Source organism: Hypanus sabinus, chromosome 8 (genome assembly GCF_030144855.1).
Source record: "Hypanus sabinus isolate sHypSab1 chromosome 8, sHypSab1.hap1, whole genome shotgun sequence".
Lineage (NCBI taxonomy): Eukaryota > Metazoa > Chordata > Chondrichthyes > Myliobatiformes > Dasyatidae > Hypanus > Hypanus sabinus.
In genome coordinates, this window is record NC_082713.1 from 97,443,118 (window position 1) to 97,461,639 (window position 18,522).

General features: G+C 44.3%; 1 protein-coding gene across 2 annotated transcripts; it reads right to left on the bottom strand.

The window, feature by feature from the left end:
- Positions 1–211: 211 nt before the first annotated feature.
- On the bottom strand, positions 212–17,523 carry LOC132397786 (uncharacterized). 2 transcript variants are annotated; one of them, XM_059976546.1, is made up of 4 exons: positions 17,469–17,523; positions 8,560–8,641; positions 4,834–4,941; positions 212–3,689 (listed from the first exon to the last, which is right to left on the bottom strand). In XM_059976546.1, exon 4 carries the CDS (start codon positions 2,553–2,555, stop codon positions 582–584), a length of 1,974 nt encoding a protein of 657 aa, XP_059832529.1. In that variant the 5' UTR covers positions 2,556–3,689; positions 4,834–4,941; positions 8,560–8,641; positions 17,469–17,523; the 3' UTR covers positions 212–581. The 2 variants fall into 2 exon arrangements, with proteins under 2 accessions (XP_059832529.1, XP_059832530.1); XM_059976547.1 differs by having other exon boundaries at positions 212–3,692.
- Positions 17,524–18,522: the final 999 nt, after the last annotated feature.

Consider the following 18,522-nt stretch of genomic DNA (forward strand, 5'->3'; position numbering starts at 1 on the left):
CACAGCCACGGGTCTTACCTGCCAAGTAGTGAACTCTCCTGTCAGGAAAGATGATATCCGACCAGAGTAATCAATCATCCACAGCAATGAAATCTTTAAGCCTGAATGGGTCAATTTTACATATATTGTTTAACTAAGCGTCCGCTTTAGTGGTTGGGAATGCTTCCACCCACCGAGTGAAGTGATCCACAATTACTAACAGGTACTTCCATCTCTGAACTTGTGGTAGTTCCGTAAAGTCTATTTGGATCCGATGGAACGGTCGGACGGCTAGTGTTTGTCCCCCCTTATGGGTGGCACGCATCATTTTCTTGTTTACCTTTTGGCAGGTGTAACAGCCCCACACCTCCTGTTGAGCTAGTGTGAATATCCCTTTACAAACATAGTCCCTTAGGATAGTGTCGCACATAGCTTGCATTCCCCAATGGCTTTGTTGATGTAGTTGTTGCAGTATATGACGAGTTACTTCCTTATTCAGTACTTGCCGTCCGTCGGGGGTCTTCCACTCGCCTTCTGATGTTTGTCGGGCTCCCAGCTGGCTCATAGCGTCTATTTCTACTTGGGTGAAGACTGGTAGTTTGTTAAGCCCTTCCCTTATTGGTATCAGGGTTAGAAGTCGGACCGTTTTTTCCATTGCTGCCCGTTTGGCTTCTTCCTATTGCTTCCGGGGCTGTTCCTCGTTGATGTCCTGGAACGTGAACCACTGCAATTTCTTGAGGTAATGTTAGGGCTTCCAGAGTCATGCTTATCATTTGTTCGTGAGCTAATTCCCTTCCCCTGGCTGTTATCAACCCCTGTTCTTTCCAAATCTTTCCGAAGGTGTGTACCACTCCATAGGCATACTTAGAATTGGTGTATATAGTGCCTATTTTGTTTCTTAACAGTTGCAGTCCCCTCTGCAAGGCATATAGTTCACAAGACTGGGCTGACCAATTACCCGGGAGCCGGCCAGACTCCACCGTCTCCTTAGTCCTCCCGTTTATAATAGCATATCCACTGTGTCGTACCCCATTGATGCATCTGGAGGAGCCGTCGATATATAGTTCCTCGCCTTCAATTAGGGGAACTTCTTGTAGATCTTCCCTACTTTTTGTCTGAAGGTCTGTTAGCTCCACGCAGTTATGCTCGGTTTCCTCCCCTGTTGATTCCCCGTATAAGAACTGTGCCGGGTTACAACCATTGTTCCTTTCAAAGCTTAAATCATCCCCGACCATCAGAATGGTTTCGTATTTCAGTATGCGAGAGTCCGTCAACCACCGCTGAGCTTTTTGGGCTAAGAGGGTGCTAACGGAGTGCGGGGTATACACCGTCATTCTTCCCCCAAAGGTTAATTTCCGTGCTTCTTCTACTAGTACGGCTGCTGCCGCTACGGCTTGTATGCACGTCGGCCATCCCTGGGATACCGGGTCTAAAATTTTTGATAAAAAGGCCACAGGTTGCCGCTTTCCTCCTTTTTCTTGGGTTAGTACTCCTAACGCAGTTCCTTCATTGTTTGTTGCATACAGCTGAAAGGGCTTTTCCAGTGCTGGCAGTGTTAATACCGGGGCCCGAATTAGTTGCCCTTTTATTTTCCTGAACTTCTGTTCTTCTTCTTCGGTCCAGCTGATTATTCCCCGGTCTTCCTTTGCCAATTTGTCGTACATAAACTTCACCAGGGAGGTATAATTCTCTATCCAAATCCGGCAATAGCCCACTAAGCCCAGAAATTGTCTTATTTCCTTCTTTGTCCTGGGAAGCGGTATTTTAGTTATTCCCGCTATTCTTTCTGGGGTTATTTGGCGGTGCCCTTTACTGACTCTGTGTCCGAGATATGTTATTTCCTTCTCGACAAATTGCAGTTTCTTCTTGGACACCCGCAATCCTTTTTCTCCTAGGTAATTCAGGAGTCTTATAGTATCGTCTCGCACTACCTCCTCTGCTGGTCCCGATAGTAGTAGGTCATCGACATACTGTAATAGTTGGTTCTTTTCGGTACAATGGAATCCAGCCAATACTTGCTCCAGTACCTGTTCGAATAGGTTTGGGGACTCCGTGAACCCTTGGGGCAAGACGGTCCACCGGAGTTGCTTCTTCCGGATGTCTTGCCATGCTTTTGATACAAATTCAATTCGTATGAATTGTTCCCCTACTGCCGAATTAGGGTCCACCCCCGCATACTGTTGCACATTTTTCCGCACCCTATCGAGGAAGTCGGTTGGGCTCTCATCTTTCCCTTGGTGGTTTCCAAACGCCTTGGCAAAGTTGTGACCTTTTGGCACAGCCTCCCTTATTCCCTTAATGATGTACTCTCGCCACTGTCGCATATTGCGTCTTCCCTCTTCTGCTTGTTTGTCCCACTGTGGGTCGTTTACTGGAAATTTCCAGTCCCCCGGTAACTCATTCGGCTGTTCCCTTCCCCAAATTGATATTGCAGCTTGTTGTATCATTTGCCTCTCTTGTGCAGAAAATAGCGTTCCCATAATCGCATGCATTTCTTCCCAAGTGTAAACATTAGGTCCTAAGAATTGATCCAACTGTTCTGCCAGTCCCATTGGATCTTCTAATAAAGTTTTCATATCTTTCTTAAATCCTCATACTTCGGTACTTGTCAGAGGGACGTTTACAAATCCTGTCCCTCCTCGTGCTCCTCCCATTGGAACCTCTCGAAGGGGATACATCGATACCTCTTCCCTTTTTGATTCGTCCTTCTTTTTCTTATCTGCTCCTGTCACACTCCTTGTTTCGATCCTTGCCTTTGCTTTTTCCCTAACATCCCTCTCTTCCCTCTCCGGGTCTATTTCTTCTGTTTTTTCACTTTCTTCACGTCCTTCCTCTGCTCCCGCAAGGGGCGCAGAAGGCTGGACATAGGGAGGGGGTAAATGACCGAGTGGGTCCCACTTCCGCTCCCCTTTAATGCCCAATTTAAAACTCTTTGTTGTTACTCCTGGCCAGGGAGCCCAACAAAAAGCATAAACAATTTCTTCCGGTTTTACATTTGGTTTTGAATTAACGTAAATGTTTAAGGCTTGTCGTACCCAATCCTCCTCAGACCCAAGCCGCGGCCACCAGACCGCAGGTTTTTCTATCGGCTGTTTCGACCAAATTAAACAGTACTGTATCATTTTTTTTTTGTTTCCCTTTTAGTCTTCCACATCCCCAATTCTCAAACATTCTACCGAGGGGGCTATCAGGAGGAACCCCCAGGTATGGTCCCGGTCTTTCCGTTTCCTCTTTCTTTTTAGAGCCACCCCCTCCCATCTTATTCCGCTCTTACTTAATCCCGCACCCTTCTACTGCAACAGTAGGCACTTTACCCGGTGCGTCCCAAGGACTTTTATCAGGAGGACCCCCGGGTAGCTATCCCGGTCTTCTCCGTCCTTACTTATTCCTGCACCCTTCTACTATAATAGTAGGCACTTACCCGGTGCGTCCTGGGGACTTCCAGTACCAGGTACTGTCCCCTTCTCCCCCGTTTACCGCTCTGCGCTGTCCGGATATAACTCGCTCAAGCCGCGCCGGAGCGACGAGCGAGTCAGGGACCGCCAAACTCGGCGGGGTGCACCGTCTCCGATGTCCTTCCTCGTGTCCACCGCGGCCGGAGTGTGGATCCCGGACGAGCCCCCACGTTGTCAGAAACACACTGAGTCTCAGCAATTTGCAGAACGGTAAACTTTATTTCTCGAGTCTGCAGAGTCGGACCCAACCAGCTCCTGCTAGATTAAGTGCCGAATTACACTTTGCACAGTTTTTTATACCCTACTTGTTTACGACTTTGTGAGTTGCACCCATGTGAGGTGCAGACATTCTTCCTTAATCTCATTACAAAATTACAAATGTGATTACCCTTTGGCCCACTTATCAGCCTCAGCGCATTTTGACCGTTATTGTTCAACCGTTAAGCATGTCTTCCCGTTACCCGTATCGCTTCTTTAATCAGCAAGCTATTGTTTCATCCTCATTTTGCAAATTGGTTTATACGTTGCCCTGCAAGTTGCTTTGCACGCTCTTTCTGTGTCAGCACATTCTAAATGGACTCCTTAAGTACCGTCTTTAATTTAATCATTTCTCTCACTCTCTCACTCTCCCTATCTCTCCCTCTCACTCTCCCTCTTGCTCTCTCTCACTCTCTCCCCCTTTTTCCCTCTCTCTCCCTCTCCCTTTCCCTCTCTCCCCCTCTCCCTCTCTCCCCCTCTCCCTCTCTCTCTTTCTCCCTCTCTCGCTATCTTCCCCTCCTTCTCCCTCTCTCTCCCTCCCCCCTCTCGCTGTGGAAGGAATGATACCTGTCTCTCCCATGTTGGCGGCAGAGAGAACCTCAGGGATGTCAAAATGTTGGAGTGAACTGTTAGCTTTTGATGGACTGCAGACCATGGTCTCTCTTTATGGGCTTTGCTATTGTTTGCATGGCGGGTGGTGGGAATGCTGATGCTTTATGCCAAAGTGGGGGGAAGGGCAGGGGGGAGGGTTGATGCTGTTTGTGCATGGGATGGGAACAAGGGGCCTTGGTGCCCTTACATTTCTTTTGTCATTCATTCCTTACACCTCCCTCCACAACCAGATCCTTAGCTTCCTAACCAACAAACCGCAGTTTGGCATGTCATTCACTTTGCCGTTTCCTAACTAACAGACTGCAGTTTGGCATGTCATTTACTTTGCCCTGAAGGTTTTATAATACAAAAAAAGACAGCAGTGCTTACAATCACTAATTAAGCTTAATTAGAAATGGTGGCACTAAAGCCATGATCTATCTGTCCCGCAATAATACACACACAAAATAATTAACAGGGAGCTCTGCTTGTAAATTATTGATTATGATACTGTTGGCTTATCTTAAAAAAACCCAAAATAAAACCTCACCTCAAATGGAGAGGAATGTAAATTGCTCTTTCTTCTCATGGGCACTTTGCTTTAGTTTGTAGAGGCCGTGTCATCAAATGTCAAATACCTTTGAACTTCCGTTGTAAACTGGGGACCAAGAAGGGGGAAGTAAATAATATATTAGCTTAAATAAAAAAGTGATCTGAGTTATCACCAATATTTGATACATTTGTTAACAGTCTAGCAACCAGAATTAAAGTTATAAAACAGACAAGTAGTTGTTCAAACACTTAGTTTGAAGTGTCAATCAAGCTGACCTTGTTTTCCCCATATTTCTGTCAAGTCCTCCCAGACTTTGCCACTGCCTGGTAGACGGGGATAATTTTCAGACGCCAATTAACCCTACCTGCTTCTGTGGGTTATGAGAGGGACAAAAAGACCTGGAAAAAAGCTATGGTGTGAAGAAGAGAGAATGCATACAGCACCAGAGGTGAGGTTTGAACCTAGGTTACTGGAGGTATGAGGCAGCAGCTCTACTAGTTGTGGCACTGTGCCATTGATTCAGACACAAGAGTTCAAACACCAATGTGACCACTAGGTATTTCAGTAATGAGGTATGATGGTGCAGCTATTAGTGCTGCTATCTCACAGCTGCAGAGACTGAAGTTTGATCCTGACTTTGCTGTTGTCTAGGAGTTTGGACATTCTCCCTGAAACTATCCACAAAAACAGAGGAGTGCCCCCAAAGAATGAATGACAGTTAAATGTTAGAACCCCAAAGACCTTCCCTCCCATATGCAAGCAGCAGCAAAGCAACAATCCCCCCCAGCAGAAAAAAGCATCAGCACCCACCACCTAGCACTCAAGCGTGCACAAAGCATCAACAAAGACACGGTCTTGCAGTTACCCCAAAGACTTCTCATTCACCCATAATTCGACATACCACAGGCTCTCTCTCTCTCTCTCTAATATGGTGAGACAGGAGACATAAAACAACTCGCTGGTTTATGATGTTAAAAGTCCATTGCGTCACATTTTCTGAGCTCTGTGCCCAAAGAACTTGGGTCCCTGTGCACACAGCCAGCAGTCAGCTCACTGCTTTCGATCTTCCGTCTCCCAAGACACACCGGATTCCTGCAGAGGCACCGACTTTTGGTCCGCCTGTCTCTGGAGCCATGAGATAGTCTCCTACGCCGCATCCTTGGCATATTGAATAACTGCCAGTCATGAAACCCCATTCCCACAAAGAACCAGAGTCAGTGTCTTCCAAAGACATGTTGGGAAGTTAATTTATAAATTCACCAACGGCACGATTGTTGCTGATACAATCTGACATGGCAATGAGAAAGTGGGAGATAAATTGGCTAGTTGAGTGGTGTCACAATAATAACCTCACACACAATGTCAGCAAGACTAATTGATTGAGGTCTTCATGAAGGGAAGTTGGGAGAACATGCATTAGTTCTCAGTGAGGAGTTATCAGTGGAAAGGGTGAACAGCTTCAAGATCCTGGGTGTCAACATCTCAGAAGATCTACTCTGGGACCAACACACTGATGCAGCCATCAAGAAGGCATGATAGAGGGTCTACCTTTTTAATAGTCTGCGGAGAATTGGTATGTCTACAGATGTATAATGAAGAGCATTCAGACATGTTACATCACTGCCTGGCAATGAAAGCTAAGAGGCTGCAGAGGGCTGAGATTCAGCCAGACACATCACAGATACAATCTTTCCTGCCACTGAGAACATCTTCAAGAGGTAATGCCTCAAGAAGGGAGTATCCATCATAAAAGACCTGGGACATGCCTGCTCCTCATTACTATCAGCAGGAGCCTGAGGACTCACACTGAATGATACAGGAACAGTTTCTTTCTCCGAGTCATCGGATTTATGAATTGTTCAGAACCCATGAACAATATCTCAGCATTCTTTTTTCGTTTACTATTTATTTTGTAATATATAGCAAATTTATGTCTTTGCGATATACTGCTGTCACAAAATAATACATTTCATGTCATAAAATACTGATAATAAACCTGATTCTTCAGTGTTGGTAAATGACAATTATATTATCAAAGGGTGTTGTTGACACATGAGACAGAATAAACTGCAAGGATACAAAATAAAAAGGGAATGAAGCTGAGAAGATTGCTCTGCTGGCAGCCAAAATGGTCCCAATGGGCTGAACAGCTTCTTAATTAGTAAATAAGGATTTTTTTAAAAATGGTGTTCTCAGTAAAGATGACTATAAAACTAACCTCATGTCTTCTTGACATTTTGCCACTTACATGTGAATTAAACCCCCAATATGGTTGTATTGTTTTAAATTAGGGTCTTGTTTCATGGGCAATCATTGATCTGCAGTATATGGAGATCATATACTGAGTATATACTGCATATACACAGTATATGCAGGCAATGTTGCTGGCATTCACATCCCATCAATATTCAGAAAAAGCCAACGTCTGTACTCTGACTCTTCTGTGAGGACCTCTTCAAACAACTGCATTATCTTTTTCTCCTGGTGTGCAAAGTTCTATCATTCTTAGATAACAACACCCCAAATACACATCTGTCTAGAGTACAGAATTTCAAAAGGTTCTCAGAATTTGTGTTGTGTTCTAAATGGGCAATCCATTCTCCTGTGCATTCATTTGCCCGTCTGAGGCAACCATCTATAGAACCAATCCTCAGTTATCTATCCATTTTAATGAGATTCAGCTCCATCTTTTAAACTTCAACAAATGTAAGCATAACCACAAGGAAGGTAAAATTTTTTAAAAATCAATAAAGCAGGAATGGGATTCATTATGTTTAAGTTATGTTTAAAATAACTATAATTTATGTTAATTTTGATTTATGTGAACTTGTTTGTCCTCCTAGTGTACTGTGCTGCTGCTACACAGTATTTCTTATTGTAACCCAGAGTAATTTTTTACTTTGCACTGTATTGCACCATAAAACAACAAAATTCATGACCTTCTGTATATCAGAGATAGTAGACATGATTCTGATTCTAATATTCATGAATTTTATCTATGTGTATGACATGGATAAGCTTGAACTTAAATTCACAAGGCCCATCAGGACCATTCTAGTTTTTTCTAAAAGCAAACTAATCAGGACAATTCCTGAAGAAGGGTCTCTGCCTGAAGCATCGGCTATTTATTTGTCTACATAGATGCTGCTTGACCTGCTGAGTTCCTCCAGCATTTTGTGTGCGTTGCTCAAGATTTCCAGAATCTCTTGTGTTTTGGACAATTCCCCAGCTTTCCCCAGGAACAGAAATTCAGTAATGGGCCGTTGCATAACTGATGAGACTCAGTGTATGGAGCTGTGCTTCAAGAGTACTGGAGGAAATCTCGGTAAACCCACAGAATAGGGCAGACCATGTTCTTCACAATACGTTGGGAAGAAGGTTCCCAGGTGACTTAAAAGAGCTCATCATCAAGAAAATAGTTTTTGGCATCTCTGCCGTGATTAAAAAAATCACATGTCTACAATAATGTAGAAAACTTAGTTCACATCAAAAGAGTAAAAATAATTACTGGCAACATGAGAAGATTTACAGGGATCAGTCCATAAAGTGTCACTTTGTGATGTAGTCTTGATGAATGAAGGTTTTGTGTGGGTTTAAGCATGGTGCAGATTACTTTTGGAGGAACTTAACCAAAAAGTCACCAACTCCCCCATGTTGAATTAATATATCTTCAGTCAAATCAGTGGAACCACTGATGCCTCAAGGACCAATATCTGTACTTACCAGAGTAAACTTAACTCCATTTGCTAATGGGAATTAGAATCTCTGCACATCCACCGTGCAATTCGCCAAACTCATTTCAATTCTGAAACAAAATTGAAGAGGCATAATTTACTTTAATTGGTTTTGAAAAATATGCACTCCCAAGATGTCATGAAATGTGTAGCCACTTATAAAGAGGTAAAGACTTGACACATGACTCACTGGAAAACTATGTATCTGTCATTTCTAAATCCAGCAGAGGAGACAAACTTGGTAGTTACAAAGAACATAGAAATCTACAGCACATTACAGGTCCTTCAGACCATGTAACCTGCTCTAAAAACTGCCTAGAGTTTCCCTAGCGTATAGCCCTCTATTTTTTTAAGCTCTATGTACCTATCTAAGAGATTCTTAAGAGACCCTATTAAATTCGTTACCATCACCACCAGGAGTTGTGTGTTCCACACACCCACCACTCTTTGTATGAAAAACTTACTCTTGACATCCCCTTGGTGCCTATTTCCAAGCACCTTAAAACTATGTCCCCTTGTATTAGCCATTTCAGCCCTGGAAAAAAGCCTCTGCCTACCCACTCGATCAATACCCCTCATCATCTTATACACTTCTAACAGGTCACCTCTCATCCTCCATCGCTCCAAGGAGAAAAGGACAAGTTCACTCAATCTATTCTCATAAGGTACACCCTCCAATCCAGGCAACATCCTTGTAAATTTCCTCTGCACTCTCTCTATGATATTCACGTCCTTCTGAGGTGACCAGAACTGAACACAGTACTCCAAGTGGAGTCTGACCAAGGTCTGAAATAGCTGTAGCATTACCTCACAGCTCTTGAATTCAATCCCGTGGTTGATGAATGCCAATGCACCATTCGCCTTCTTAACAACACTGTCAACCTGCACAGTAGCTTTGAGTGTCCAATCGACACGGACCCCAACATCTCTCTGATCCTGTACTCTGCCAAGGGTCTTACCATTAATATTATATTCTGTCTTCAAATTTGACCTACCAAAATGAACCACTTCACACTTGCCTGGGTTGAATTGAATTGGATTGAATTAACTTTATGTTATACATCCTTCACATACATGAGGAGTAAAAATCTTTACGTTACATCTTAGTCTTAATATGCAATGTGCAATCGTAGTAATTCATAATAATTTACAATAAATAGAACAGTCAATGTAATATAGAGTACACTCAAGTCCATATGAGTTCATCAGTCTGATGGCCTGGTGGAAGAAACTGTCCCAGAGCCTATTGTTCCTGGCTTTTATGCTGCAGTACCACTTACTAGATGGTAGCAGCTGGAATAGATGGTGGTTGGGATGGCTTGGGTCCCCAATAATCCTATGTGCCTTTTTAACATGCCTGTCCTTGTAAGTGTCTCAAATCATGGGAAGTTCACAACTACAGATGCACTGGGCTGTCCGCATCGTTCTCTGCAGAGTCCTGTGATTAAGGGAGGTACAGTTCCCATACTAGGCAAAGACGCAGCCTGTCAGGATGCTCTCAACTGTGCCTCTGCTCTTAGGATTTGTGAGCCATACCAAATTTCCTCAGCCATCTGAGGTGAAAGAGGCACCATTGTGCCTTTTTCACCACACAGCTGGTGTGTACAGACCACGTGAGGTCCTCAGTGATGTGGATGCAGAGGAACTTGAAGCTGTTTACCCTCTCAATCCCAGATCCATTGATGTCAATAGGGGCTAGCCCGTCTCCATTTCTCCTGTAATCAACAACCAGCTTCTTTGTTTTTGCAACATCGAGGAAGAAGTTGTCAGAGAGATGACTTCTTCCTTGTAGGCCACCTCGTTATTGTTTGAAATTAGGTCAATCAATGTAGTTTCATTGGCAAATTTAATTAGCAGGTAGGAGCTGTGGGTGGCGATACAGTCATGGGCATACAGGGAGTAAAGGAGGGGACTCAGTACACAGCTCTGAGGGGCACCTGTATTGACAGTCAGAGGGTTTGAGGTGAGAGAATCGTCTCTTACAACCTGCTGCCAATCTGACAGGAAGTACAGGATCCAGTTGTACAGGGATGCATCTGCCACTTCTCAGCCCAGTTTTGCAACCTATCACTGACAACCCTCCAGACTATCTGAAGGAGCTTTGCATGGGGAACCTTATCAAATGCCTTACTGAAATCCATATACACTACATCCACTGCTCTACCTTCATCAATGTATTTTGTTCCATCCTCAAAGTATTCAAGCAACACACACAAAATGCTGGTGGAATGCAGCAGGCCAGGCTGCATCTATATGAAGAGGTACAGTTGACGTTTTGGGCCGAGACCCTTTGTCAGGACTAAATGAAAGAAGAGATCTTAAGAGATTTGAAAGTCGGAGGGAGAGGGGGAAATCTGAAATGATGGGAGGAGGGGGAGGGGTGAAGCTAAGAACTAGAAAGTTGATTGGCAAAGGGAGAGGGAGAGGGAGAGGAGGCTGCACTGGGAGCACCAGATGCAGTATATTTCTTCTATATATTGGTGAGACCCGATGCAGACTGGGAGCCCATTTCGCTGAACACCTACACTCTGTCTGCCAGAGAAAGCAGGATCTCCCAGTGGCCACACATTTTAATTCCACGTCCCATTCCCATTCTGATATGTCTATCCATTTCCTCCTCTATTGTCAAAATGAATCCAAACTCAGGTTGGAGGAACAACACCTTATATACCGGATGGGTAGCCTCCAACCTGATGGCATGAACATTGATTTCTCTAACTTCCGTTAATGCCCCCCTCCCCTTCTTACCCCATCCTTTATTTATTCATTTATTTATTCATTCATTCATTCATTCATTCCCTTTTTTCTCTTTTCTCTCACTCTCTTTTCTCTCTCTGCCCCTCTCACAGTCACTCCTTGCCTGCTCTCCATCTTCCTCTGGTGCTCCCCTCCCCCTTTCTTTATCCCTAGGCCTTCCATCCCATGATCCTCTCCCTCTCCAGCTGTGTATCCCTTTTGCCAATCAACTTTCCAGCTCTTAGCTTCATCTCTCCCCCTCCTGTATTCGCCTTCCTTTTGGATCTCCCCCTCAACCTCCCACTTTCAAATCTCTCACTATCTCTTCTTTCAGTTAGAATAAATGAAAAAATGAATAAACAAACTATTCTTCTTTTGCACTTTAAATTTTCATTTTAACTTATTTTAATTTTTTTGACTTGCACTGTATTGCTGCCACAAAACAACTGATTTTTCAACAAATGTCAATGATAATAAAACTGATTCAGATTCTTAACACCACAGAATGAGACTATTTAGCACAATGAATCTATGCTGGGTTCTCAAAGAATAATCCATCATTCCCATTCACCCACAATTCCCTGTATCCTATTCCCTCGCACATGGCCACTAATACCCCCTACTCTCCTATTCTATAATTCTCCTGCAACCCACCCACTCTATGGGTATTTTACAATTGTCAGTTGAAATAACAGCCTTTCAGAGTTGAGAGGAAAGCAAGATCAATCCAGTTCCTGAGACCATCTCTATGGAGCATCTATAAATTTGCTGATGATACAACCATTGTTGGCAGAATCACAGATGGAAATGAGAGGGCATGCAGGAGAGAGATTTACCAGCTAGTTGAGTAGTGTCAGAGCAATAATCTTGCACAACATCAGTAAGACCAAAGAGCTGATTGTGGACTTCAGGAAGGGTAAAATGACGGAACACAAACAATCCTCATAGAAGGATCAGAAATGAAGAGAGTGAACAATTTCAAGTTCCTGGGTGTCAATATCTCTGAGAACCTAGATGCAACATATTGATGCAGCTGTAAAGAAGGCAAGACGGTGGCTATATTTCATAAGCAGTTTGATGAGGTTTGGTTTGTCAACTAAACACTCGAAAACCTCTACAAATGTACCATGAAATGCATTTAGACTAGCTGCTTCAATGTCTGGTATGAGGGGGGCTGGGAGGGATTTCTGCACAGGATTAAAGTAAGCTGCAGAAATTTGTAAAAATTAGTTAGCTCCATCATGGGTACCAGCCTCCATAATAACAAAGTTATCTTCAAAGTGCAGTGACTTAGGAAGGTGGCGTCCATCATTAACGATCGCCATTCCCTCTTCACACTGTTTCCACCAGGAAGGAAGTAGAGGAGCCTGAAAGCACACACACAGCAATTCAGCAAATAGCTTCTTCTCTCTGCTATCTGTTTTCTAAATGGACATTGAACCCTTGAACACTACCTCACTACTTTTCTATTTCTGTTATTTTTGCAATACTTATTTTAACTTAGCTAGTTAATAAACACACACACACACACACACACACACACACACACATATAGATATATATATATATATATATATATATATTTAATGTAACTCCGTTTTTTCCTCTATATTTATTTATCATGCATTTCATTGCAACGCTACAGTAAGGTTAACAAATTTCATGAGATATGCCGATGATATTAAGCCTGATTCTGATTCTGGGACAGGAGGGGAGTCAGTATCAACCCCAGGGCCACTGGACTAGTGAGGTTTGTCATTACAATCAGGTTTATTATCACTGACAGGCAGTATCTCATCAGATCAGTTGTTTTGTGGCAAGACATAAAAAATACTACAAGTCACAATAGATAAATAAATAGACAAATAAACAAATAAACAATAAATAAATAAATACACAGAGTGGAAGAGGAATAGTGAAGTAGTGCTCATGGGGTCATCAATTGTACAGAACATAGAACATAGAATAGTACAGTACATTACAGGCCCTTTGGCCCACAATGTTGTACTGACCCTCAAACCCTGCCTCACCTATAACCCCCCACCTGAAATTCCTCCATATACCAGTTTAGTAGTTTCTTAAACTTCACTAGTGTATCTGCCTCCACCACTGACTCAGGCAGTGCATTCCACGTACCAACCACTCTCTGAGTGTAAAACCTTCCTCTAATATCCCCCTTGAACTTCCCACTCCTTACCTTAAAGCCATGTCCTCTTGTACTGAGCAGTGGTGCCCTGGGGAAGAGGCGCTCGCTGTCCACTCTGTCTATCCCTCTTAATATCTTGTACACCTCTATCATGTCTCCTCTCATCCTCCTTCTCTCCAAAGAATAAAGCCCTAGCTCCCTTAATCTCTGATCATAATCCATACTCTCTAAACCAGGCAGCATCCTGGTAAATCTCCTCTGTACTCTTTCCAATGTTTCCACATCCTTCCTATACTGAGGTGACCAGAACTGGACACAGTGCTCCAAGTGTGGCCTAACTAGAGTTTTATAGAGCTGCATCTTTACATCGCGTCTCTTAAACTCTATCCTTCGACTTATGAAAGCTAACACCCCATAAGCTTTCTTAACTACCCTATCTACCTGTGAGGCAACTTTCAGGGATCTGTGGACATGTACTCCCAGATCCCTCTGCTCCTCCACACTCCCAAGTATCCTGCCATTTACTTTGTACTCTGCCTTGGAGTTTGTCCTTCCAAAGTGTACCACCTCACACTTCACCGGGTTGAACTTCATCTGCCACTGCTCAGACTACTTCTGCATCCTATCAATGCCTCTCTGCAATCTTCAACAATCCTCTACACTATCTACAACACCACCAACCTTTGTGTCGTCTGCAAACTTGCCAACCCACCCTTCTACCCCCACATCCAAGTTGTTAATAAAAATCACGAAAAGTAGAGGTCCCAGCACAGATCCTTGTGGGACACCACTAGTCACAACCCACCAATCCGAATGTACTCCCTCCACCTACAACTCTGTGCTTTCTGCAGGCAAGCCAATTCTGAATCCACATGGCCAAACTTCCCTGGATCCAATGCCTTCTGGCTTTCTGAATAAGCGTACCATGTGGAACCTTGTAAAATGTCTTACTAAAATCCATATAGATCACATCCACTGCACTACCCTCATCAAAATGCCTGGTCACCTCCTCAAAGAACCCTACCAGGCTTGTTAGACATGATCTATCCTTCACAGAGCCATGCTGACTGTCCCTGATCAGACCATGATTCTCTCAATGCCCATAGATCCTATCTCTAAGAATTTTTTCCAACAGCTTTCCCACCACAGATGTAAGGCTCACTGGTCTATAATTACCTGATCTATCCTTACTAACTTTTTTGAACAAGGGGACAACATTCGCCTCCCTCCAATCCTCCAGTACCATTTCTGTTGAGAACGAGGACATAAAGATCCTAGCCAGAGGCTCAGCAATCTCTTCCCTTGCCTTGTGGAGCAACCTGGGGAATATTCCGTCAGGCCCCCGGGACTTATCCGTCCTAATGTATTTTAACTCCAACACCTCTGCTCCCTTAATATCAACATGCTCCAGAACATCAACCTCACTCATATTATCCTCACCATCATCAAGTTCCCTCTCAGTGGTGAATACCGAAGAGAAGTATTCATTGAGGGCCTCACTCACTTCCACAGCCTCCAGGCACATCTTCCCACTTTTATCTCTAATTGGTCCTACCTTTACTCCTGTCATCCTTTTGTTCTTCAGATAATTGAAGAATGCCTTGGGGTACCCTATATTCCTCAATAGACCCAGCTGATCCTTGCTTCCTAAACCTCATGTATGCTGCCTTCTTCCACCTGACTAGATTTTCCACTTCACTTGTTACCCATGGTTCCTTCACCCTACCATTCTTCAGCTTCCTCACCAGGACTAATTTATCCCTAACATCCTGCAAAAGATCCTTAAACATTGACCACATGTCCATAGTATATTTCCCTGCAAAAACATCATCCCAATTCACACACGCAAGTTCTAGCTTTATAACCTTATAATTTGCCCTTCCCCAATTAAAAATTTTCCTGTCCTCTCTGATTCTATCCTTTTCCATGATAATGCTAAAGGCCAGGGAGCAGTGATCACTGTCCCCCAGATGCTCACCCACTGACAGATCTGTGACCTGACCCGGTTCGTTACCTAATACTAGATCTAGTATGGCATTTCCCCTAGTCGGCCTGTCAACATACTGTGACAGGAATCCGTCCTGGACACATTTAACAAACTGCCCCATCTAAACTTTAGGAACTTATCAAGTACCAATCAATATTAGGGAAGTTAAAGTCACCCATGATAAGAACTCTGTTATTTTTGCACCCTTCCAAAATCTGCCTCCCAATCTGCTCCTCGGTATCTCTGGTGCTACCAGGGGGCCTATAGAATACCCCCAGTAGAGTAACTGCTCCCTTCCTGTTTCTGACTTCCACCCATACTGACTTAAAAGAGGATCCTGCTACATTACCCACCCTTTCTGCAGCTATAATACTATCCCTGACTAGTAATGCCACCCCTCCTCCCCTTTTCTCCCCTGTCTATCCCTTTTAAAGCACTGAAATCCAGGAATATTGAGAACCCATTCCTGCCCTGGTGCCAGCCAAGTCTCTGTAATGGCCACTACATCATAATTCCATGTATGTATCCAAGCTCTCAGTTCATCACCTTTGTTTTTGATGCTTCTTGCATTGAAGTACACACACTTTAGCCCTTCTACCTTACTACCTTTACACCCTTTATTCTGCTTCTCTTTCCTCAATGCCTCTCTATATGTTAGATCTGGCTTTACTCCATGCACTTCTTCCACTGCTCTATCGCTCCGGGTCCCATCCCCTTGCAAATTAGTTTAAACCCTCCCGAACCATGCTAGCAAACCTACCAGCAAGGATATTTCTCCCCCTCAAGTTCAGGTGCAACCCATCCAATCTGTATAGGTCCCACCTTCCCCAGAAGAGATCCCAATGGTCCAAAAATCTAAAACCATGCCCCCTGCACCAACTCCTCAGCTACACATTCAACTGCCATCTCCTCCAATTCTTACCATCACTATCACATTATACTGGCAACAACCCTGAGAATACCACCCTTGAGGTCCTATTCTTCAGCCTTCTGCCTAGTTCCCAAAACTCACACTTCTAACCTTATCCCTCTTCCTGCCTATGTCATTGGTACCAACATGTATCACAATCTCTGGTTGCTTTCCCTCTCGTACCAGGATGTCATGCACCCAGTCAGAGACATCCCGGACCCTGGCACCCGGGAGGCAACAAACCATGCATGTATCCTTCTCACGGCCACAAACTCTCCTGTCTGCTCCCCTGACTATAGCGTCTCCAATGACGACAGCTCTCCTCTTCTCCGTCCCACTCTTCTGCACCACAGGGTCAGTCTCAGTGCCAGAAGCCCTGCCACCGTGGCTCACACCTGGTTGGTCATCCCCGCCAACAATATCCAGGATGGTAAACTTATTATTCAGGGGAATGTCTACAGGGGTTCTCTGCACTACCTGTCTACTCACCTTCGCTTTCCCCCCTCGGACTGTCACCCAGTGACCTGCTTCCGGCAGCCGAGGTGTGACTACCTCCCTGTAGCTCTCATCTATGACTACGTCATTCTCCCTTATGAGTTGAAGGTCATCCAGCTGCTGCTCCAGATTCCTTACACGGTCTTCCAGATCACCCAGCTGCAAGTACTTCTGGCAGATGTGACTCTGTGGGAGAGGAGAGTTCCCCTAATACTGCCACATCTCACAGGAGAGGCACATCGCCGTCTCAGGAGGCATTGCAAAGACTAACTGTGAACAAGCTCGTCCTCTGCTTCTTCTCGTTGAAGCCTCTCGATTCAAAGCCTCAAATCTCCACTCCTTCACTGGTCCACTCACTCACTGGTCGCTTTCCACAGGCCACTCCGCTTGAGCTACCTCTCTATTTATTTGTTTGATTGCCCAATCAGATGCTTTCTACTGAGTCTAAGCTATTCAAATCTTGATTGTCTAATCAGTGGCTTTCTGCTGAGCTATTCAAATCTTGATTGACTTGATTGCACAGTCCAACTGCCAAAACTGCCAGAATCTCTCGAGTCAAAGCCTCAAATGTCCACTCCTTCACTGGCCCACTCACTCACTGACCACTTTACACAGGCATCTTACCGCAGATTCCAATGCTGCTCCTGGACTGCCACTGTGGTGCTGTGGAGTCCCTCCCCCCAAACGTTCCGGGCAGAAACTGTACTCAGGCAATCAGTTCCATCCGGTCTATCAGTGAATTTTTGCTATTACTTTTAAATTTTATTTTCTTTTGCCTCTAGGTCCCAATACTTTCTAGAAACTCAAGTTTGATTTGACACCTCCCACTCGATCTTCCCACTGGGGAGATTGCCAACTTCAAAGGCAAACTTGGTAGTCCCAGTTTGGTGTTCTTACGATATATTGTTGAATTGATTTTCCTTCTGTTCCTCAGCAGGTAGTAAGACAACCAATCGCCTGACGTCCCTGTGAAGGATGGTGACTTGGATCCTGTCTTTTTTCCCATGAGATTAGATGCCTTGTTGTGACTTTCAGAGCTTTTGTCACAGGAACACCGTAGCTTGGGAAGATCCTGACGCTGACGTCCCTCACGATATCTTTGCTATCTGGATTAGTCTTGACGACTCTGCCAAGCTTGAAATGTCCCTTCAGTGCATTTTGGTCACATAACCAGATGATGTCCCCAACAGTGAAGTTTCTCTGTGCAGTATGCCACTTGCTCCTGACAAACAAACAGACATCAGTGAGTTGGCTCCAGCATCACCAGAACTTGGTCACATCTGACTGCATTGCTTGGAGTCTTTTGTAGGGGTAGGTGGAAAGGTCAAAGGTTTTGAAATCCCCGCTTTGAGATGCTCAACCGAGTAGAAGAGTGTTGGGTGTGACATACTGAATACAGTCTTCCCAGCTCTGTACCCTGGCGTCAATTGGGCACTCATTGGCAAGGTTGGCTGCTATGTGAAGAGTTGTCTGGAACTCATTGTAACTGAGCCCACACTTCTTCCCAAGACTCTGGAGTGCTTTCTTCACAATGTGTACAGCAGCTTCTGCAGCACCATTCTTATGTGAAAAATCAGGCGGATGGATTTTCCACATCCACTCAGTTCCATTTTTTGCCACGGTCTCCTGCAGGGCTGCTTCGTTCAGGCTGTCCAAGAATCTGTACAGTTCCTCCAAG

Coding starts and splice junctions, on each gene's coding strand:
- LOC132397786 (XM_059976546.1), bottom strand. CDS start 2,555: ATGAAAACTTTATTAGAAGATCCAATGGGACTGGCAGAACAGTTGGAT.